Genomic DNA, 23,706 nt, shown 5'->3' on the forward strand with positions numbered 1-23,706 from the left:
GTTTCAGCACTCTCACTCAGTGCTGGAAGTTCTATCCAGTGAAATAATGCAAGAAAAGGAAATGAAAGGCATACAGATCAGAAAGGAAGAAAGAAAACTATTTGCAGATAAAATGATCACCTACTTAGAAAATATCAAAAAGTCTGCTCACAAAAAGTCCTAAAACTAGCATGTAAGTTTAACAAGGTCATGATATATGCAGAATCCAACTGTATATCTATATATTATCAATGGACATTGAAATTAAAAATATAATTTATCATCCCTCAAAAAATCCAAATAATTAGGTATAAATCTAACAAAATGTACATAGAATTTATATGCTGAAAAATCATAAAACTCTGCTGAAAGAAATTAAGGGAGATCTAAATAGACCTACACTGCTCATGGATTGGAAGATTCAGCGCAGTTAAAAACATCAGTTCTCCCCAAATTGATATAGTGGTTTAAGTCCTATCAAAATCTCAGCAAGATTTTATGGTTATAGATAAGATTATTGTAAACATATATAGAAAAGCAAAGAAACTAGAATAGTAAAGAAAAATAAAGTGGAAAGCATCAACGTACTCAGCTGTAAGATTAATTATATGCTTACAGTAATTAAGACTGTGTGGTATTGGTAAATGATAGATGCACAGAACAGTAAAACAGAAGAGAGAACCCAGAAACAGGTGCACAAAAATATGCCCAACCCAGAGGACATGAACAGACATTTCTACAAAGAAGACATCCAGATGGCCAACAGACACATGAAAAAGTGCTCCATATCACTCAGCATCAGGGAAATACAAATTAAAACCACAATGAGATATCACCTCACACCAGTCAGAATGGCTAAAATTAACAAGTCAGGAAATGACAGATGCTGGCAAGGATGCGGAGAAAGGGGAACCCTCCTACACTGTTGGTGGGAATGCAAGCTGGTGCAACCACTCTGGAAAACAGCATGGATGTTCCTCAAAATGTTGAAAATAGAACTGCCCTATGACCCAGCAATTGCACTACTGGGTATTTACACTGAAGATACAAACGTAGTGATCCGAAGGGGCACGTGCACCTGAATGTTTATAGCAGCAATGTCTACAATAGCCAAACTATGGAAAGAACCTAGATGTCCATCAACAGACGAATACATAAAGAAGATGTGGTATATATACACAATGGAATACTATGCAGCCATCAAAAGAAATGAAATCTTGCCATTTGCAACAACGTGGATGGAACTAGAGGGTATCATGCTTAGTGAAATAAGTCAATCGGAGAAAGACAACTATCATATGATCTCCCTGATATGAGGGAGAGGAGATGCAACTTGGGGGGTTAAGGGGGTAGGAGAAGAGTAAATGAAACAAGATGGAATTGGGAGGGAGACAAACCATAAGTGACTCTTAATCTCACAAAACAAACTGAGGGTTGTTGGGGGGAGGGGAGTTGGGAGGAGGGGGTGGGGTTATGGACATTGGGGAGGGTATGTGCTATGGTGAGTGCTGTGAAGTGCATAAACCTGGTGATTCACAGACCTGTACCCCTGGGGATAAAAATATATGTTTAAAAAATAAAATTTAGTGGGGCGCCTGGGTGGCTCAGTGGGTTAAGCCGCTGCCTTCGGCTCAGGTCATGATCCCAGGTCCTGGGTTCGAGCCCCACATCGGGCTTTCTGCTCAGCAGGGAGCCTGCTTCCTCCTCTCTCTCTGCCTGCCTCTCTGCTTACTTGTGATTTCTCTCTGTCAAATAAATAAATAAAATCTTAAAAAAAAAATTTAAAAAAAATTAAAAAATAAAAAAAATAATAATAAAATTTAGAAAAAATAAACATGCCCAACCTATTTTGACGAAGGTACAAAAGCAACTCAATGGAAGAACGGGAGCTTATTCACCAAATGATGGTGTACATCCATAAGCCAAAAAAAGTGAAGTTTGATGGAAGTCTCACACCTATACAAAAATTAACTGAAAATGTATCACAGATTTCAATGTAAAATGTGCAACTATGAAAGTTTTACCAAAGAAGTATAGTAAAAATCTTCAGGATCTAGGTGTAATAAATAGTTTTGACTTAATATCAAAAGCATGATCCATGAAAGGAAAACTCAATAAATGAGACTTCATTAGAGTTAAGAAAACTTTTATTCTGTGAGAGATCCTTTTTAAAAAGATGAAAAAAAAAAGCCTACAGAAGTCGGAGAAAATCCTTGCAAGCCACATGTCTAACAGAGGACTAATATCTAGAATAGAAAGAACTCTCAAAACTCAAAAGAAAAAAATAATCCAATTAGAAAATGTTCAAAGGACATGAAGAGAGATTTCACCAAAGAGGATATAAAGATGACAAATAAGCACATGAAAAAATATCCAGCAGCAGTATCCATAAGGGAAATGGGAACTCAAACCACAACCAGGTATTACTACACACCTATCAGAATGGCTAAAATTAAAACCAATGGCAACACTAAATGGTGGCAAGGATGGAGAGAAACTGGATCACTCATATATTGCTGATTTTACATTCCATAAAATGATACAGCCACTCTGGAAAATGATTCAGTTTCTTGAAAAATTAAACCTGTAACTACCATATGATCTAGCAGTGGCACTCCTGGGCATTTATCCCAGATGAATGAAGACTTATGTTCTCATAAAGACTTGTACAGAAATGTTTGTAGCAGCTTTATTTGAATAGATACAATCTGGAAACAACCCAGATGTCCTTCAACAAATGAATGGCTAAAGAAACTGTGATAAATCCATGCCATGGAATACTACTCAGCAATAAAAAGGGACAAACTATTAATACATACAACCATAGTACCATGAGAGACCCCAAAGAATCTCAAAATTATTCTGAGTGGAAAAAAAATTTAAAGATTACTGTTTTTATAATGTTCTTGAAATGACAAAATTATAGAAATGGAGAGGAAATTAATGGTTGTCAAAGGATGAAGCAGGGTTGGGGACAGCATGTGGGCTCCTGTAGTGAGGGAAATGTTCTGTGTCTTAACTTCATCAATTTCAGTGTCCTAATTATGATACTATAGTTTTGTAAGATGTTGCCATTGGGGGAATCTAGGTAGAGCACACATGGGATTGATCTGTGTGATTTCTGACAACTACATGTGAATTTGTAGTTATCTCAAAGTAAAAAATTTAATTAAAAAAAAAAACCAAGGTGCCTGGCTGGCTCAGTCAATAGAGCATGTCAGTAGAGCATGTTGGGTTTCTAAGTTTGAGTTCCATGTTGGGTAAAGAGATTACTTAAAATATTTAAAAATAATAATAATAAGCCCTTAAAAATAAGAGCTATAATATCATTTGTAAATTTAATGATATAATGCACAAATCATCACAGCTTGTTAGATACTATGCTCCATCCTCAGATTCTTCAATCCGTGTTCTTTTCCGGAAATTCTGTGGTAGATGAGCGGGTGGGTAGATGGTTTCTATATCACGCAGTTATAATTTTTTTTCAAAGGAAAACATGATTAGTGGGAAAAGCCTGGGTATACCAGTTGTTCATTGTGGGTCACCCCTGTGTTTCAAGGGAACACCCCAAGCCCACAGTCACCATCTAGTAAAATCTCACATTCCTTCCCACCTTCAGGAAAACCACTAGTGAAGACATCACGAGGGACTGTGATCAACATTGAGGAGGCTGCCATCGCAGTTGACGTGGGAAGCACCATCAAAACAGTACAAGGAGTGAATGTGACAATTAACTGCCAAGTTGCAGGTGAGAAATGCATTCATGTATTAATTCATCTGTTCAAATATTAATGGAGCCCAGTGCTAAGTTGGAGGATACAAAGATAAATACAAATTCTACGTTCAGGGACTCAGGTCTAGTAGGAAAGCTAAGGCAAGAACCTCAGTCACCCTGAAAATGGACAACGCTACAAAAGTTTGGAGGAGGAAAGATGAATTCTGGCTGGGATGGAGGTGGTTTCTTATTTCAGCCTTAAACACTGCATGTGCCAAGATGGAAGCAAAGAGTGTTCCAAACGGACAAACGAATGTGAAAAATTCATGGAAGTAGGAAAGCCCAAGACTGTAAGGGAACAGTGTGTGTTTTGGTCTGGCTGGAGCCCAGAGTAGAGAAACGGTGTGGAGGTGCTTAAGCTGTAGTAAGGCGGCTTGCAATTGCACCATGGAAGACCTTAAAGGCTTGACCAAGGAGTTCAGGAAAAGGCAGACAGAGAGTGGCATTAAAGAGCCAGACTTCCAGAAGAGTAAGCCAACAGCAGTGCATAGAATGGACTGAAGATAGGAAATATTGGGACAGAGAGGCCAGTTAAGAATCTGTCACAGTAGTTGGGGTGCCTGCCTGGCTCAGTGGGTAGAGCAAGTGACACTTGATCTCAAGGTTGTGAGTTTAAGCCCCATGTTGAGTGTAAGGATGACTAAAAAGTTAAATCATAAAAACAAAAGCTGTATTGGTAGTTTAGGGAAGAGGTAATGGGGGCCCAGGCTCAGGGCAGTGGTGATGGATAGGTAAAGGGTGGAGGAACACCAGAGAGGTGGCAGAGGTAAGACCAACAGGAATCTGGAGCTTGCTCTCATCCAAAGTGTGTAGGAGTCATGATGGAAAACCGCCAGTGCTCTTAGGAGATGTGATAAATAGGAACCGCCCTCCACTTGGCCTTGCAAACTCAGAGGCCTACAGGGAACAGAAAGTCAGAGGGCAGTGGAAGAGGCATAGACAATAGGGGGTGGTAGTATGCTCTTTATAAAGATATTACCTGCCATTAATAAGCAAAAACATCAGCACAGAGCCAAGGCCCAGCTGCTGATTCTCCCTTCCCCTGGACCACTAGTGGGTGACATCTACCCTAAGGGTCTTCGCTCTCACAGTACAAAGAAATGAACAGCTGCTGTGCCAGGGTCCAGCTCCAGTCCCCGATTGCCATCCTCATCAGATACCCCCACCTGTGACACACCCAAAGCTGGCTTACCCCAGGCATACTCAGCGAGCACAGTAGAACGGCAGTGTCATCCCTTCTCTGGGGCTTTCTTTGATCCTGGATCTCCATCCCATCCTCGGAGGTTTTGCCTCTGCCTGTGATTTATAGGACACATAACCCAGTTTAGAATAAGTAGGAGGAAGATCTTAATCTAAAGCACGTTGTTTCCAAAGAGCAGCCAGTCTGGTTTCCTCTGAAATATTCTGGTAGCTCCAGGAAATCAGAACTATAAATCTATCTCTGTCATCAGACATTAGCTTCTCTTTGTAAAGCTTCCCTTGGCCTGCGTGTCCAGCCTCGTCAGTGAGATCTTCCTCAGTCATATCCCTTCAGGCCTGGCCCTCCCAGATAAGGAGTCAGACAAACCCTCTGACAAGGGCTTCCCATTAAGGAGCTGGCCTTCAGGCAGGGCCTGGTGGTGTAGGAGGATGCCTTCTGGGCCCAACTGTCACCCTGCGCCCGACCACCATAAACACGTGCCTCAGAGACACAACACTGAACAGAGATAGATCCGACTGTGCTGGGTCTCTTCTTGAGAGACAAAATGGGGAAGAGTAAGAGAATGGGGAGCAAGGGGACACGCAACAAGGAAGTGGGCTCTTAAAGGGGACGGAGAGAACCAGAATCCAGGTGAGGAAATATGTACTGTGGGGAACCAGGGACGCTAAAACCAGCTTTGGCCAATCCTATCTCACCACTTGGTGCCCTGTGTCCCTCACTCCACCCAGAGACTCACTCTTGGGTACTTCATTGTGAGAGCTCAGGTTGTTGTGCCTACTTCTTGCCTGGTCCGGCCCATGACAGTCTTGAGTTTTCTTTTTATGCAGAGAACCATTTGTGTTAATCATGGTTGACTAAAATAAATCTGTGTATCTTTGTCATTGTGCCTTCTGTTAAATAAGGTATGTATTCGAAGTGGTGGGCAAGAGCCTGCTTTTGATTACACAGTTGGTCTGTGAATTTGCTGGACAAAGACATCATCCTCGAGCTGCGTCTCCAGTCAAAATATTGAGTGTTATAATGGTTAAGAGCAGTAGGAGTGACTTTTACTTTACTAATACAAGTGCCTCTATGGCTCTCTTATGGGGTAATTTTAATGGCTATTTTATACTCCATATTAAGAATATTACAGAATTTATGTAGTGTAACTCATGTCCTCCTATATTTGGTTGTTAGCAGTTTCTCATGAAATAACTTCTTATACAAACATGCTTTCAACTTGTAAGATGCCACCTCACAAATTGTTCCCAACCCTTAAACATAACAAATATTAAGCAGTGAATATAGTGAGCATTCTTTCTGAAAAATCATCCAATCCAGTGTGTCACTCCCACACTTTTTCCTCTGCTTGAGAAGAGTTGAGAAGACCTTGTAGGAGATAAAAATTTGGAGGAGAAGGGAGTGTTTCAACCACTGGGACCAGCAGGTGCAAAGGGCCTGAGGTAGAAAGAGCAGGCTGCCTCTAAAGGAGTAGAATATGGCTGCGGTGACTGTAGTACAGACAACAGAGAAGAAAGTAGCATGACCTATTTCTGGAGGTGGGGGGAAGAGCAGATAGGGGCTAGCTCTTACATGCTTTATAAATTATGGTACAATTTGGGATTTTGTCCTAAGAACAAAAGAAGATTTCAAGAGACTTAGGAGATAAAATTCTTAGGACTGGTGATGCAGAAATAAATACTTGAGGAATCAGTGGCAGGCAGTATATTTATTCGGGCAGGCTAGACTATGCTAATAAGTAGACCCCCAAATATATCATGGAGCAAACAAAATAGTTTATTGTTGCTTACCCAGGAGTCCAAAGAGCTGACTGCCCCACACGGTCAGGGTCACAGAATGCTTGTGGCTCTATTATTTTAAACACATGCCCCCCAGGGTCTCCTCAGGGATTATCTCTAACTTGTCAACCAGAAGAGGGGAAGAACAAAGCATGGAGGATGGTTGGGAAGGCTTTGAAGGGCCACACCTGAAAGAAACATCTGTTACCACTTCTCATGGTCCTTCTTGTCACCTGGCCTCTCCCCACCATAAGGGATATTGAGCAGTGGGGGCAGGATGGGCACACAGGAAAAAGAAGTAAACGGGTTTTGTGAACCCCTATCAATGTCTGCCTCAGTCCGTTTGGAGAAATGTGACATGCTAGACACCTCCTCTCCAGACTTCCATGATTCTTCAGAATAACTGCCGCAGCTAACATTTTAGTTACTGCTACCTTTTCTTTTCTTGCATCACGCCATGGAAGAAGCTGCTGGAACGCATCCTGTCAGGCAGCTCAGGATGCTGACAGGCTTGTGTGGTGCCAGCAGCCTTCCAAATGCAACAAGTGGTCTGGTCAGCAAAAATATCCTCTCCGGATTAAAAAAAGAATATTCTAGTATCACCCTCCCCGGAGGCTCTGTGGAGACGAAAGTTTCTAATCCTTATAATCATCTAACCCATTGTGACTAGACTTACTTATTGATTCTTTCAAGCAACAGGGAGAGCATTGTGTTGCTGATAAGATAGGCCAGCAAAGGGAAAAAGGCAAAGCAGCGTTTTTTTTCCTCCCCTGTTTTAGACCGATCATAGCTGGGAGGCCAGAGCATGGAGCTTATCCAAGTAACTTGTCAACACCATAGCATGGGACTGCATTCTGTGGTGGAGTATCTTTTCTGTCATTTTTTAGACATTTCTTTTGGTAAAAGGTGTGGTCACATCACAACAGCCTAGGAGAGGGAAAAAAATCTCCCACAACCTGACCAGCTTCTGAACAAGAAGAGCGCTAACAAAGCACACATGGGTTCTAGAAACCCCTTCTCACAATAATCTTGGTATTATAGCTACAGCAAAAAGGTTCATTCTCAGAGTAGAAAGCAAGGATTTGACAGTTCAGAAACAATAGTGTAGCATTTCTGATGTTCTCTGAAGAGGCAGTCAGGTACAGGGCATGCGGTGTGGTAAACATGGTAGGCTGGGATCTGTGACATCAAATGGCTGAGTGTGAATCTCCGCCCTGCCACTGACTGGCTATGGGGGAGGAGTAGGGAGAGACAGAGGCTCTGACCCTGCGTAATCAATCAGGGATCCAAACTAACATCACTTCAGGCAGTTTTTTTTTCATCTCTTTGACAAATGTGTTTATCTTTATAAAATATCTTGGCTTATAGCAAATGTTCACCAAGCGTTCTTTCTCCTCTCACATGCTCAGGATATCTTGCATAGTCCCTGACGGTTGTGCCCTCCCTATGTCCAGCTATTCTGGAATGTCGGTATTGGGCGTGTGTCTCTGATACCTTTTCAAGGGACTCTGGCTTAAACAAGGGCTAGTGACATTCTCTAAAGGCTCATTATCATCTCTTGAGGGAAAAAAGAACTCTCTGAGGCCTCTTCTTCCTTTCTTCTGTTTGGAAGATGTCAGAGTCAGTCATGAAAGAGACTGAAAAGATTCTAAAGTATCTTTTCAGTGTCGTCCTGTGCCTGAGGCCCCCAGTCCTATGCAGGAAGCCCCCAACATAGGACACCAGACACAACTCGACCATCAGCAAATTCTTAATGCAGGCCATACTGGAGTGAGCCTGACAGATTTGCTAATAAATATATCGAAGAATGCGTACTACATAATTTCTCTCCCTTTGGCATGGGCGTCACTTCTGTGGTTTTAGCTCTACAGGGACTGGAGGTAACCTCCGTCCACCCTTTGCTATCCTGAACATTTGCATTTCTCCCATGAGCTGCCCTCCCCTCACCTAGAGAATTCGGTCCTTGTGGTAAGCACCCTGTTGCACGCTGGCAAACACCCCGATTTCATGAGGGGCAGGAGGCAGAGTGATTAAGGGAATTGAAGATGGTCAGACCCACTTCCTGGGGAAGTGAGAAATGGCTCCAGGTCTCTCTTGCGGCCTGGGTTCTCTCCCTCTGCCTCTTGTTTCTCACCTCTCCCTGCCCAATTTCCTCTCTTCTCCTGCGTGTCTCTGCCTCTGGCTGTCCTGCAGGAGCACGGGCCCTTCCAGAGAAGGAGACACTGGGAGCAGCAGCAAGTCTTGCTGCGGGGTTGTCCATGTTGCCGAGATCCTCAAGAATGTTGGTGCTGGAGACACACACACTGTCCCATCAGCTCAGTGGTGGAGGGACTGTTCCTGCTCCCCTTCACTTAGTGGAACCGAGGGCCCATTTAGTCCAGCTGCCTGGCTCCAGAACATTCTTAGGTCCTAGCGGGGACTGTGTGCCTGCTGCCCACAGCACTCTTCAAAAGAACGTGCCAACAAGGGAAATACTTGCAGAAAATGATCTGTAGGACCTCAGTTCTTCTTGTGCTTTCAGGAGAGAAATGGCAGGGAATGCTTTCTTCAGCTTACCTTTCAGAGGCTTTCTCCTGAATGCTGTGGATTTTTTTCTTTTAACCTAAAAACTAAGCTCAGGGTCCAGAGCCTAAGCTGGCATGACCAGGCATCATGATGCTCTTGCTCTCCCTAGTGGTGCTGCAATGAAAACTCAGCTTTTCTGCCTCTTACCTGCCCCATCTGTCCAGGTGTATTCAGGGGCTGGGCCACCCTGGTCCTTGTGCAGTCGAGCGTTGGGCATCATGGGACCTGCCTCTCCCCAAAGTGACAGGCATGCAGTCTCCGAGTCTTCATCCCATTTCAGCAGCCCTCCTCCTTCGAGCCAGTTTGGTGATCCATAGGGTTTCTCATCAAATTATTGTTAATTGGAGTACAAGAGAAAACCAGAGAATCCCTCCTCTCTTCCTCGTAATAAGGAGGAAGGCCCTGCAGACTAGCCAGGTACTTTGACCAGCATCTTGGGCCCCTGCTCCAGGCCCAGCTGAGGCAGCAGAGCAGCCAGGATACCCGTGAATTCCCACAAGGCCGTTCATCATCAGTGAGGGAGTGTGAGACCACCTTCCTGACTCTACCCTACTTCCTCCTACTGGGAGCTCAGGAGCAGGAAGTCCCCAGGGACCCATAATTGGGGCTGCCACTGAGCCAGGGGTACAGAGTAGACCACTGGTAAATTCTGTTCAGCAGATTCAAGGACAAGTAACAGATACACAGGCAGTCCCTTGAAGATGTCTGTGTCCTCACCAGTAAGCTGCCCATTTAAGGCAACACTGTCCTTGCCCCAAATGCAGCATGTAGCCACAACTCAGAGACGCTCAGAACTAAAGGTTAAGCCCTTTGACTCTTCCTGACTTTGACCCCCATTGACCAGATTTGACATTATTGACATACCCTAGATACACACCCAAGAGCTGTGAGTAAACTCGAGCGGAGCCAACAGGCCGAGGGTGAGAGGAATGGAGCCTTCTGCTCCCCAGAGACCTGTGAATTGATGCCCCAGATTTTCTGCCTCTGGGTTCACTCCAAGCTCAGCCTCCTGCGGAGCCTCCCACACAGACTGTCTCAGAAGTCTCGTCCTGGGCTGGGGCCTGCTTGCCAGCATGGCAACCACAGGGAAACGTCCTGAAGAATTGAAGTTGCCACCTTGGGCTGCTATTACAAAATGTCCATAGACAAGGTGGCTTAAATGTCCAAAATGTATTTCTCCTAGTCCTGGAGGCGGAGAAGTCCAAGCTCAAGGTGCCAGCTCCTACAGGTCTGTTGAGAGCTCTTTTCTGGATTGTAGACCGCCATCTTACCGTGTCTTGACATGATGGAGAGAGAGAGGGCTAGCTCTCCAGTCTCTTCTTCTTTTTTTTTTTTTTTAAGATTTTATTTATTTATTTGACAGAGATCACAAGTAGGCAGAGAGGCAGGCAGAGAGAGAGGAAGGGAAGCAGGCTCCCGGCTGAGCAGAAAACCTGATACAGGGCTTGATCCCAGGATGCTGGAATCATGACCCAAGCCGAAGGCAGAGGCTTTAACCCACAGAGCCACCCAGGCGCCCCTCCAGTCTCTTCTCATAGGGGCACTAATCCCATCATGACAACCCCAACCCCATGACATCACATAATCCTAATTACCTCCAAAGGCCCCACCTCCAAATACTATCACATTGGAGGGGGAGAGGACTTCATCTTATGAATTTGCAGAGAAACACTTTCAGTCAATGATGCCCCTAGAGGACAGAGCCCAACTTCCAAAGACAGGTACTCCGTCCTAACTCATTCGCACCCTCCCAGCTCTCTCTCACAGACGTTAAACTTGGACTGATAAAAGAGCAGAGTACTTTGTTTTTGTCTCTTTCTTTGTCTCTTTCTCTGGGGTGCTATGGCCACAGCTCTGTGTTCTCTTATTCTAAGAAAATACATAGGTTCCAAAAACTACAAGCGTGTTTTCCATGTATAGTGTCAGTTCTGGTCAGGTTCCAGCAGCTTTCATTTGTCTGGTTCATACTAGACAAAATACTAAGACTTTATAGCTTTTAACTTTTTATTGAAGTGTAATATCTGTACAGAAAAGGGGACATATCACAAAAGTCCTACCAAACGAGCTCTCGGGTCAGGAACCAGAGAATAACCAGTGACCATGCCCAGTTAGTCTCCACACCCCCCAGTTTGTCCCTCCCTCTCACTAAAGCCACCAGCCCGAGTGCTAACAGCCTGTGTTGATGTTACTGGATTTTGTCTGTCACTTACAGAAATGAGATCATCCAATGTGTACTCTTTCTGTCCAGCTCTTCTCACTCAATGTTTGTTTCATGTGCTTGTCAATCATTCATCTTCACCACCATATAGATTTGGGGCTTATGTCCATCCCTGGTTTCTGCACAGAGTTTGGGTACTTTCCTTCATCTTCGCAAGTGCCCTTTACCAGCTGCCCACTTGCTGTTCTGTTAACTGGCCTCTTTCTTCCTGCTTCATCAGTGTGAGCTTTAAATGACCAAAGCTCTCGAGACCATGGAGAGGTCACAAGCATTATTTGGTTTGGCCAGAGGTTGGTAGAAGACGCCCAGGCCCATGCTTCCTGCCGAGTAGCCCCTGGGAGGGTCCGCCAAGCGGTGGTAACTGCCTCCAGGGTCACCTGAGTGTGTTCCGCTGATGCATTTATTTTTCTTTTCTTTCTAGGTGTGCCCGAAGCTGAAGTCACTTGGTTCAGGAACAAAAGCAAACTGGGCTCCCCTCCCCATGGGCACGAGGGCTCCTTGCTGCTCACAGACGTGTCCCCCTTGGATCAGGGTCTTTACTCCTGCAGGGCAGCCAATGTCCACGGAGAGCTGACTGAGAACACGCAGCTGCTGATCCTAGGTAAACACCCTGAGGCTGACCGTCCAGCCCACCCTCACCCTCCCTTTATCCCTGATGCAACTAAGTACATAAAAGCAATATGCCTTCCCCTCCTCCCACCTTAGGGCCTTCCAGTAAAAAAGAACACAGACCCAGGGGCCAGGCAGACATCATTTTTAACACTGGTTCTACTGCTTATTCACTGTGTGTGATCCTTTGTTATCTTGGGCAACTCACTTAGCCCTACTAAGCCTTAGATGCTAGCCTTCATGTGGATGCACTACGGGGACTGTCCATGTAGGGGGAGGCGGCTACCAATGCTGAAGAAGTAAAGAAGTTATTGTTAATTTCTTCTGCATTAAGGACTTCTTTGAGCATCGGATGAAAACTATTGATGACCCCCTCCAGAAAAATTCACACATATAACATTTTTCATAGAATTTCAGAAAGTTCATAGTCCAGCCCACCTCAAGTCCACACAGATACTCCCCTGCCTAAAAATACTCCCCTGCCTAGGCTGCTAAAACAAAACACCACAAACTGGATAGCTCATAACAACAGAAGTTTATGTCTTACATAAGACATATGTCTAGAAGACATTATGTCTTCTAGAGGCTGGAAGTCCAGGATCAGGAGGTTAGCGCAGTCGGGTTCTGCTGAACCCCCTTCTCTGGGTTACAGACCACTGGCTTCTTGCTGTGTCCGTCCATGGCAGAAGCGACAAGCCAGCTCTCCGTGGTCTCGTGTATAAGGCCACTAATGGCAATCTTGAGGGATCTGCTTCACCTCCTAAAGGCCCCATCACCTAATACCATCACCTTGGGGGTTAGGACTTCACCTATGAATTTGAAGGGACACAGGTATCCAGACTACAGTACCCCCAAGTATAAGAACCCATAAATTCTTCACATAACATAGGTATTAGAAATAACGGCCCCTGGGACACTATCTAATATTCCCTGTTGCCCAGTGCTGGACTCAGCCATGTTGGGAGCAATAACTGGGTTACTTTTATCCTGTGTACTAGGGACCCTCGGGTTATCTTCCCCAGAGTCTGGAACTTGGTGGGATGCAGTAAAAAGGCTTGTTTTTGTCTTGCCACTTTTTTTTTTAAAACGGATAATTAGAGCCCTCGTGCTAGTTTTCTCACTAAGAGAAAGCTCTCCTTCTAAGGGAAAAAAGAAGGAACTGTGAGAAATACAAAGACTCACACGCCGTACATACACACACATTCATACATTATAGACCTCCTTGGGGAAAAATAATTAACCTTTATATTGTATTTCCATAGCCCCAATTGCTGATAGACGAAAGCCTAGGGTCTCTAGCCCCTGCCCACTCAGGTTTCAGAGGGGCCCTGGAGGGTTTTCATCTCACCAGTGGCTGCATAAACCACTAGTCATCTTAGAAAGCCACAGAAAACCCCTTGGTGAAGGATGTCATCTGTTCTGTGTCGGTTTTTATGCGAGTCTGGAGCCCAGGGCCCAGGCACTGTTGCCCCACACTGAGTTACGGGGCTTCCTGTGGGCTTTTCCTCCCGAATAAGCCTGGCTTGTCATCTGCACTGACAGACAGGAAATCATGGCTGCGTGGTTGTGACCATGGCTTTGCCAATGAAGGGTGCACGTTCTGCCTGCCAGCTCTGGCAGGATTGTGACTGAAAACTGGCGTGACTGTGAACACAGAGCTGGACAAGCAGGACGTCTTCCCATTTTAATCAAATATGATGTGAGAAAAAAAAATCACTGTTTAGACTCTTAGGTTGAGGGCTTTTCCTGATCAGAAGCCTTGGTTTATTAATCCACGTATTTTTAGTTGTATAGGTACTTTGTGGACATAGAAGTAATGTCTCTCTTCTATTTTAATTTTAAGCAGCCAAAAATTTGGTTTAATTATTAAACAAGGGACTTCATATATAAAACTGAGCTTTCACACCAAGCTCTGTGACCTAACTCATAGCATGGAGACTTGATATGTAATGAGACTTTCCACTTATTTATTGCTGTGGCCATTGGATGAATATTCATGATGTATTGCCTCTAAGTTCCATCTCGAGCATTGGGATAAATTTAAGAAGTGACCTCTGCCCTTGGAGAATTTATGGTTTCCCTTGGAAGATCAAATGGACATGCACCAAAGAAGAACTATATGATAAAATCTCTAAGGGCATTAGGAGGGGCTGACATTTGGCCCAAGAATAGCTGATGGTTTTGAAGATGGGACATAACCTCCCTTCTTGGCTTTTAGGAAATCAGCAAGGGTTTCTTGAGTTTAATATTCTTTTTTTTTTTTAAGATTTATGTATATATTTGAGAGAGAGAGAGAGAACACAAGCAGGAAGGGCAGAGGGAGGGAGAGAAACTCAAGCAGACTCCCCACTGAATAGGGAGTCCAACATGGGGCTAGATCCCACGACCCCAAGACCTCGACCTGAATGAAAACCAAGAGCCAACATGGAAATGACTGCACTACCCAAGTACCCCTTGAGTTTAATATTCTTGAGGGAATATTCAGTATTCAATTTGAATATTCCCAAGGGAATATTAAAAAACGAGTGATGGGCATTAAGGAAGGCACTTGTTGGGATGACCACTGGGTCTTGTGTGGAGGTGAAGCATCACTGGCTTCTGTTCCTGAAACCAGGGAGACACTGTATAGTAACAAACTGGAATTGAAATTGTAAAAGTTAATTATTTAAGTTTAAAAAGACAGGAAGAAGAGACTCTAGGTTGGAGTAAACTGCTACCATCAGGTCCTAAAATCATGGCAATTCAGAGTAGAAAGAAATCTAGGAAATGATGAGTTTCCTCCCCATTTTATAAATAAGGAAACTAAGGCTCAAGGGAATTAAGTGACTTGCCCAAGTTAGGGAATGACAGAGCCCCAGCTCAAATGGAGCATTCCCGAACCCAAACATGATGTTTTCATCTATACCATATGAGGAATATTTTTTTTTTTACTTTTTATAAACATATATATTTTATCCCCAGGGGTACAGGTCTGCGAATCGCCAGGTTTACACACTTCACAGCACTCACCATAGCACATACCCTCCCCAATATCCATAACCCCACCCCCCCTCTCCCAACCCCCCTCCCCCCATCAACCCTCAGTTTGTTTTGTGAGATTAAGAGTCACTTATGGTTTCTCTCCCTCCCAATCCCATCTTGTTTCATTTATTCTTCTCCTACCCCCTCAACCCCCCATGTTGCATCTCCTCTCCCTCATATCAGGGAGATCATATGATAGGAATATTTTAAAATTATATATAACACATATATAATGTAATATTTTAATAATTTATATAAAATATACATAAATATATATCAAAATTTGAAGCTCATCATTGTTTTCTGTATGCAGTGGTCTTTTGCAGTCAAGGCAGAGTAGACAGAAGGCATATTTCTGAAGCAGACTCTGAAGCCATCATGACTTACTTGCCACCCCCTTAACAAATAACTGACAAAGTGACAGGCCCATAATAGGCTCTCACTGGACACTGATGAAATATGACCATCAGTTACAAGAGAAATACTCCTGCTCCTCTTCAGACTCCAACAAGAGCTCTACAGAAAAAAAATGGGAGTCTGCCTTGGGAGATGTAGGAAGCAGGGAAACGGGATTCTGCTTCTTGTCTCAGAGAATCTTGAGTCCTCTCACCACCAGAAGCTTCATTAGGTCCTTGCCTCTTTATTTGTCCAGTGGAAATGATAAGCCACTAAATTCCCATTTTTGTCACTTTGGGCTCCAGTTAACTAGACCTCTGATGACTTCACTCCTAACTCCTTCTAAGATTTTGAAGAACAAATCATCCCTGTCCTGCTTATCTGGTCCTACCTGGGCATAAAAATCCAGACCACAAAGCAAATTCATTTTATCAACTTCATAAAGAAATCTTTTTCTTCATGGAAAGTGTCACTCATAGACTTCTTTTAAATAAGAAATTCCTGGGGCACCTGGATGGTAAAGTCAGCTAAGCATCTGACTCAATTTCAGCTCAGGTCATGATCTCAGGGTCGTGAGATTGAGCTCTGTGTCAGGCTCCATGCTGAACATAGAGTCTGCTTAAGATTCTCTCCCTCCCAAAGGGGAACCCTCCTACACTGTTGGTGGGAATGCAAGCTGGTGCAACCACTCTAGAAAACAGCATGGATGTTCCTCAAAATGTTGAAAATAGAACTACCCTATGACCCTGCAATTGCACTGCTGGGTATTTACCCTAAAGATACAAACGTAGTGATCCGAAGGGGCACGTGCACCCGAATGTTTATAGCAGCAATGTCTACAATAGCCAAACTATGGAAAGAACCTAGATGTCCATCAACAGACGAATGGATAAAGAAGATGTGGTATATATACACAATGGAATACTATGCAGCCATCAAAAGAAATGAAATCTTGCCATTTGCAACAACGTGGATGGAACTAGAGGGTATCATGCTTAGCGAAATAAGTCAATCGGAGAAAGACAACTATCATATGATCTCCCTGATATGAGGGAGAGGAGATGCAACTTGGGGGGTTAAGGGGGTAGGAGAAGAATAAATGTAACAAGATGGGATTGGGAGGGAGACAAACCATAAGTGACTCTTAATCTCACAAAACAAACTGAGGGTTGATGGGGAGAGGGGGGTGGGGTTATGGATATTGGGAAGGGTATGTGCTATGGTGAGTGCTGTGAAGTGTGTAAACCTGGCGATTGGCAGACCTGTACCCCTGGGGATAAAAATATATGTTTATAGAAAGAAAAACCAAAAAAAATTAAAGGCAGCAGCTCCACATTAAAAAAAAAAAAAAAGATTCTCTCCCTCCCTCTGCTGCTGCCCCTCCCCCCACCTTGCATGTGCACATGCGAGCTCTCTCACTTAAATAAAAAATTCCTGTTGTGATGTATCCGTATCTGGGGGGACAATAACAAGGCACTCTACAGGAATAAGAGTTAAGTGAAGGAAGGAGTGAAAACTAACACAGGACTTGGCATATAATAAATGCTGAAGAAGTGTTAGCTTTTTAAGAGTATTTTTATAATATGGTTTAATTTGCCAACACATTTATAGAGACCCAGTGGTACTGTGGTATAAAGTGGTATTCAGTAAAGAACTCCTAAAATCAACATGCCTGATTCTTATTACTGACCTTATTGTTTGGGGCATCAAATATTGATAGACACACCTTCTCTGTGGGGGAAAAAATGATGCTGAAAGGTAGCCATAATGCCTGCCTTACATGCATGCCCATGCATGCCCATCTTTCCTTCCCTCCTTAATATAGCCTCCATGCTTTAACCTGCTTGACTCCCCATTTGCCTTCCCACAGATCCTCCCCAAGTCCCAACACAGTTAGAAGACCTCAGGGCCTTGCTTTCAGCCACTGGACTGAACCTTCCTTCAGTGCTGACATCTCCTCTGGGAGCACAGCTGGTCCTGGATCCTGGGAATTCTGCTCTCGTTGGTGAGTCCAAATCTCTGGAACGTTAGGCTGAAATCCAGGGCTGGACAGGATTTATGGATGGGTGACTACTTGCAGGTGGGATGGAAGCAGCAGGAGGGGGTGGCCAACAGGAAATCACTAAATTGCCTACAGAATCCAGACTCACCAGTGGAAACTTGGCTGACTTTCCATGTGAGGTGAGTGTAGATCTTAGTCTGGACTCTAAAGCTTGTCTAGATTCCAACATGGCTCCTTTCTGAATCGTCTTGGGCCGATGCCACAGTCCAGATCCTCTCAGTCAGATTGACTCACTGAACAGTAAGTAAAGAGCAGAGCAGTAAAAATGGCTCCTATATCTCCATTCCCTTGCCAACCATACACCAGTATGTGCCCATGACCTTGTCCTAACTCAACTAGAGTTTTAATCAGCTTTCAAGAAGAAAAATCTAGATAATTCTATTTAGGTTAGCCTTCTATATAGATAGGGCCTGAAACCAACCCAGATGGACTCCTCCAGCAAGTGTTTAAATAACTTTGCTGAGTAAAGCTTCCCTGGCATCTGTCAATGGGAACCTTCACCAAGTTATTGCCCACGTGGTTGGTGCTCTCTGGTAGGAGAGGAGGTGCAGGGGACCATCGATGTCCTGGGCCCTCCACTCGAGAATCATGGAGATGCCGCAGGAACCTCTGTACTCCTGCCTTGACTTCTGGAGAAGGTCAAGGTGGAAGAGAAGAATTATATGCCTTCAAAGCCCGGGGGCAGAGAGGACAGGTCTACAAAATGGGGGAAATCCTCATGCTAACTCTTTGAGGCCCCAAATGTTGGTAACGGTAACTAAAATTATTCCTTTGGCTCAAAGTGGAAAGTTCCTCTTCTCTCCTCCCTATCACCTAGCAAGGAGTAGGAGACCAAAGTGTGCCTAGTCACACTGATAAGTATGCCTTATCAACATGGCCACAGGGACTGGTATAGGATTACAAACAGATTACCTTCAGTTTTCATTATGATCTAAATAACAAAGACTGCTCATAGTATATGAGCATGTGGGAAAAGCTTATAATTTCTGTTTCTGATCTGATCCTAAAAATAAGAACACATATAATGACAAGTAGCCCTCTTCTGTTTCTCATAACTTATACAAGCTTGGCATTGAGTTTTTCCACATCGTATTAATCAGAATTCATGGATGTTTCTTACTGCTTTCTTTTGGCTTATAAATGGTAAATGTATTCCAAATTAAATGTGAGCATTATAAACCTTTTTTTAATCTTAGACTCATCACTGTGAGAAATAGTCACAACTATTCATCATAGCCCAGTCATAAGCAGAGGGTGCAGCAATTGTTTGGTTTCAAGTTCAATAACTCTTAGATCACTCAGATGCCATTCGGCATGCTGGAAAAATGAACCTGCTCATACTTTTCCATGATAGTTTTACTTTCTTTCTTCTTTATTCTGGAATGATATTTTGTCTCATTATAGCCATGAGCAATAAGAATTTATTGTGCTTTATCCTGGTGCGTTCTATCGCTAGTTCGTAGTGCTTTGTTACCTTAGACTGGATTTAAATCTAACCATTGAAAGACACTGTAATACCCTAGTCCACATCCAGACTGTTCCATTTGAATGGGACAGCAAGTCAGTTACCATAAAGTCCCTGAATATAACTGCTGGGGCAACTCTAGCAGGGAATGTTGATGCCTCACCAGCACTGGAGAAGTCAGAGGGATCTACATGGAATTGTGGAGATGAGTTAAGAAATGATGTCAAGTATCAAGACTCTGGGAAGTTCGTCATTTGAAATAGACCAGGGCCTTGCTGATGCTTTGGAGCTGAGCACAGAAGGATGGGTGGGATTCAAAGAGGCAAGGAAAGGAAACAGGCATTGAGGGTGAATAAGATACTATTAGGCTGGCAATAATAAGGTGTAGAATGTATATCCAGTATCAGTAAAGAAAGAGCTATAAAATACCACTACTTTGAAAGTGATGATGGGCAGCTTAACCGGGATAGAAACTAGACCATTTAAAGGAAAAAGCCTCAGCCAGAGCTTGTCCACTCAGCTTTGGCTTTGACCCTCACCCCGAGAATTCTAATACACCTTCTCCACCTTGAGCCTCCCCAGCTATCAACTCATCCTGATCTGTTAGTCTAGTTCCTCTTATTTGCACTGGTTCCCATCCCTGGCTCCTGCTGGTAGCCCTTTGAGACCAGAGCGCCTGTTCCGGGTACAAACTTAGGTCAGGGAGGCAAGTCTGTGTAGGGTTGCTGCAGGCCTAGAATGGGAAACAGTGTCAAAATGTGGAGGACCTTGATGATTAGACTAAGGAAATAGATTGACTATGTGGGACAGATATTTAGAGGGTTTTTAAGTAGGAGAACGATGTGCTAAAAGTAATATTTGAAAGAATCTGGTATTCTGCAAGTAATCAATAGCAGGAGCAATTTAAGGAAGAAACCCTGTTTTGAACGTAACAAATGTTCTAGGTCAAGATGGGTATGTGGCAAAGATACTGTTAATTGCCCTTTCCACAACCAACACATCTTCACTCAATCATGTCATTCTTTTTCATTCAGCCCAGGCACTGCCTTGGATTTCATTGTAACATTGCCACCAAGCATGGTGGCAGTTGACAGATAGGATGAAAGCCATTTGCCAACCCTGTTGTTGCCAGTAAACAGTGACATTCCTGTGTATGTATTTCTCACATCGATGAGATACGTTGGCTGCAACAGATTCAGAGAACTTTGTGGTTCTGTGGCATAGGGATAATAAGTCATGGACCTTAATTCTTATGTTTTCATGGGAAGAAGGAAAGAAGGAAAATTGGGGGTTTTTTTAAAGCCATATATCAGAGCTGGGGCACCTGGGTGGCTCAGTGGGTTAAAACCTCTGTCTTCGGCTCAGGTCATGATCCCAGGGTCCTGGGATCGAGCCCTGCATCAGGCTCTCTGCTCAGCAGGGAGCCTGCTTACCCATCTCCCTCTCTCTGCCTGCCTTTCTGCCTACTTGTGATCTCTGTCTGTCAAATTAATAAATAAAATCTTTTTTTTTTTAAATCTGTGGAAGAATATTTAGAGACACAGAAACATAACTGTTATGTACCAGTTAGTGAAAAAAGTTGTGAGCAGTATATGGAGTATGATTTTGTTTTAGACAAAAGATGCATATAATGTGCATATTAATGACTAGGAAAATGATATTGGTACCGGTTTTATCTGGGCTAGGCAATTACAGATAATTTTCACTTTTTTTTTTTTGCTCATATTTTTAATTGTTCTACAATGGAGTTGTATTGCTCTCATAATAAAAACACCAATAAAAGTTATTTTTTGTATAATATAAATGCTAATGCCCTATAAATGATACTGTGAGAAATATTAATTTTGAGTCTTAGTTACCCCCCCCAAAAAAAAATTGAACAGAAGGCTGCAAAAAGGTGTAGGTGTGGGGAGGCCCGAGATGCTGCTACTGTAAAATTGGAGCCCGGAGACCTGGACCAAGACCACTAAAGGGGGGACATGGGCCTTGCCCTCCACAGTAGTTGGCACAGCTCAGGCCTCCCAGCAGAAAGGATAGCTGCTAAATAAGGACAAAGAAAATTAGTACCCATCTTGCCTAGGACAATGGATCTAGTTAGGCTGGATCCACTCTGCATGGCCAAGCCTCCACTGGCGATTTTCCACATCTGTGTCATACAGCAAAGAGTATGAGAGCAACACGGGACTCACTGGTCCCAAGTCTTCATTTACAGTCATGGAAAGTGAGACCCACATGGGCCTATGCATGTGTCGCTCAATCAACATTCCTTCTTGAAAGTTTCGGCAGTGGCTTAAAGAGAAATCAATGCCAGAATGTCTGTCAACTAAAATAGTCATTTTTGGAGTAGAATCACCTACTGGGAATCTCAAGACTTGAGTTGTAATGGAGAAGAGTTAGCTCTGATATATGGCTTTTTTTTTTTTTAAGATTTTATTTATTTATTTGACAGATCACAAGTAGGCAGAGAAGCAGGCAGAGAGAGAGAGATGGGAAGCAGGCTCCCCGCTGAGCAAAGATCCTGAGGCGGGACTCCATCCCAGGACCCTGAGATCATGACCTGAGCCGAAGGCAGAGGCTTTAACCCACTAAGCCACTCAGGTGCCCTGATTCTTCCATATTTTATTCTGGTGGCTGCATTGGTGGAAGGTATCATAAATTCAACCAACTCTCTCATGTTGAACTTTTGGATTCTTTGCAATCTTTTGCTAGTATAAAAATATAGATGAAGGGCACCTGGGTGGCTCAGTGGGTTAAGCCTCTGCCTTCGGCTCAGGTCATGATCTCAGGGTCCTGGGATCGAGCCCCGCATCGGGCTCTCTGCTCAGCAGGGAGTCTGCTTCCCCCTCTCTCTGCTTGCCTCTCTGCCTACTTGTAATCTCCATCTGTCAAATAAATAAATAAAATCTTAAAATATATATATAGATAGATAGATGAGATGAATATTCTTATTCCTAAAATTTTTGTGTATATCTCTCTTAGGATAAATTTCTAGAAGTGGAATTATTGTGTCAAAAGTTTTGTATCTTTTAGTTTGTACCATTTTCAAATGGTCCTCCAAAAAAGTTCTACTTCTTTATATGTGCCCAGCACTATTTAAGAATTCTCACTTCCCTAAAATTTTATCGACAGTAGGTATGACCAAGAGTTTTTAGAGTTACCATTTTAATTGGTGACTATACAACAGTATAAAATACAGTATGAAAATTATATCATTTTAAATTTTTATTTCTTTGTGATTTTTAAGATTTTTAATATTTATTAGTCATTTGCATTCATTTGTGAGTTGTCAGGACCTTTGTTCATTTAGTGATAGTTATTTATCTTATTTTAATGATTTGTAAGATAAATTATGTATTTATATATGTTTTACATAAAAGTTTTTAATAGCTTTATTGATAGATAGTTGGCATTGTATATTTCAAGTCTTAAATTTGATGTTCTGATACATGGATACACCTGTGAAACCATCACTACAGTCAACATAATGAACATAGTCATCATCCCCAAAAGTTACCTCATGCCCTTTTATAAAAGCATGCCTTCACACCCTTGCCCCACTCCATGTCCAACCACCACCCCCCAACAACTGATCTGCTCTCAATACAGATAGATTAGATTAGATTTCTAGAATGTTTTATAAAAGAACTCATACCTTGGGGAGAATGGCTTCTTTCACTCAAGATAATTATTCTGGCATTCATCTGTATTGTAACACATATCAGCAGTACATGATTTGTCAACTAGTGTTCCACTGTACAGATAGACTGCCATCTGTTTCATCACCCACTTGTTGAGGGACAGAATGGTCATTTCTAATTTCTGGTTGTTACAAATGAAGTTGCTATAGGTATTCATCTACTCGCTTTTGTATGGACACATGCTTTCATTTCTCTTAATTAAATGCCTAAAAGTGAAATGGCTGGATCACGTAGTAGGTGTTTGTTTTTCCAGTTTTCAAGGATGAATACCCAAGTTTTGTAGCAACATGGACGGGACTGGAAGAGATTATGCTCAGTTTTCCAGACTTTTTTCCAAAGTAGTTGGACTACTCTACATTCCCCCTCCCGTGTCTGACAGTTCTGGTTTCTTCGTGTCTTTGGGAGCATTGCTATAGTCAGTCTTTTGAATTTTAGACATTCTTTCAGGTCTGCAGTGGTTTCTTGTTGTGATTTTACTTTGTATTTTCCTGGTAGTTGTTAATGTTAAGCATCTTTTTGTGTGCTATATGCCTTCCTGATTTCTTCCTGGATGAAGTGTTTATTCAATTTTTTCCTGTTTGTTTTTTATTTTAATTAGGTTGTTGGTTTACTTACTGAGTTCTGAAAGTTCTCTATATACTTTAAATGCAATTCTTTTATCAGATATATACATTTCCAAATATTTTGTCCCAGTCAATGGCTGTCTTTTTACTCTTTTAGTGTCTCTCAAAAAGCAGAATGTTTTAGTTTTGATGAAGTTCAACCTATTCATTTTTTTTTTCTTTTAGAAAGGGTTTTTTCCTATTGTATCTAGGTAATTTTGCCTATTCCAAGGTACCAAAGATCTTCTCCCATATGTTCTTCCAGAAGCTTTATATCCATATTATTTGGATTTAGGTTTTACAGTTAGGTCTGTCATTTATTCTGAGTTTGTTTTTA

General features: G+C 42.8%; 1 protein-coding gene across 1 annotated transcript in view; it reads left to right on the plus strand.

Moving 5' to 3' along the window:
* ADAMTSL1 (ADAMTS like 1) overlaps positions 1-23,706 on the plus strand; it is a 932,409-nt gene that overhangs the window by 833,900 nt on the left and 74,803 nt on the right. Inside the window, 3 exon segments of the mRNA XM_047700005.1 lie at positions 3,599-3,727; positions 11,938-12,117; positions 17,413-17,547. Of these exon segments, the coding sequence (XP_047555961.1) occupies positions 3,599-3,727; positions 11,938-12,117; positions 17,413-17,547 (444 nt within the window).

Source organism: Lutra lutra, chromosome 13, assembly GCF_902655055.1.
Source record: "Lutra lutra chromosome 13, mLutLut1.2, whole genome shotgun sequence".
In the NCBI taxonomy this organism is placed as follows: domain Eukaryota; kingdom Metazoa; phylum Chordata; class Mammalia; order Carnivora; family Mustelidae; genus Lutra; species Lutra lutra.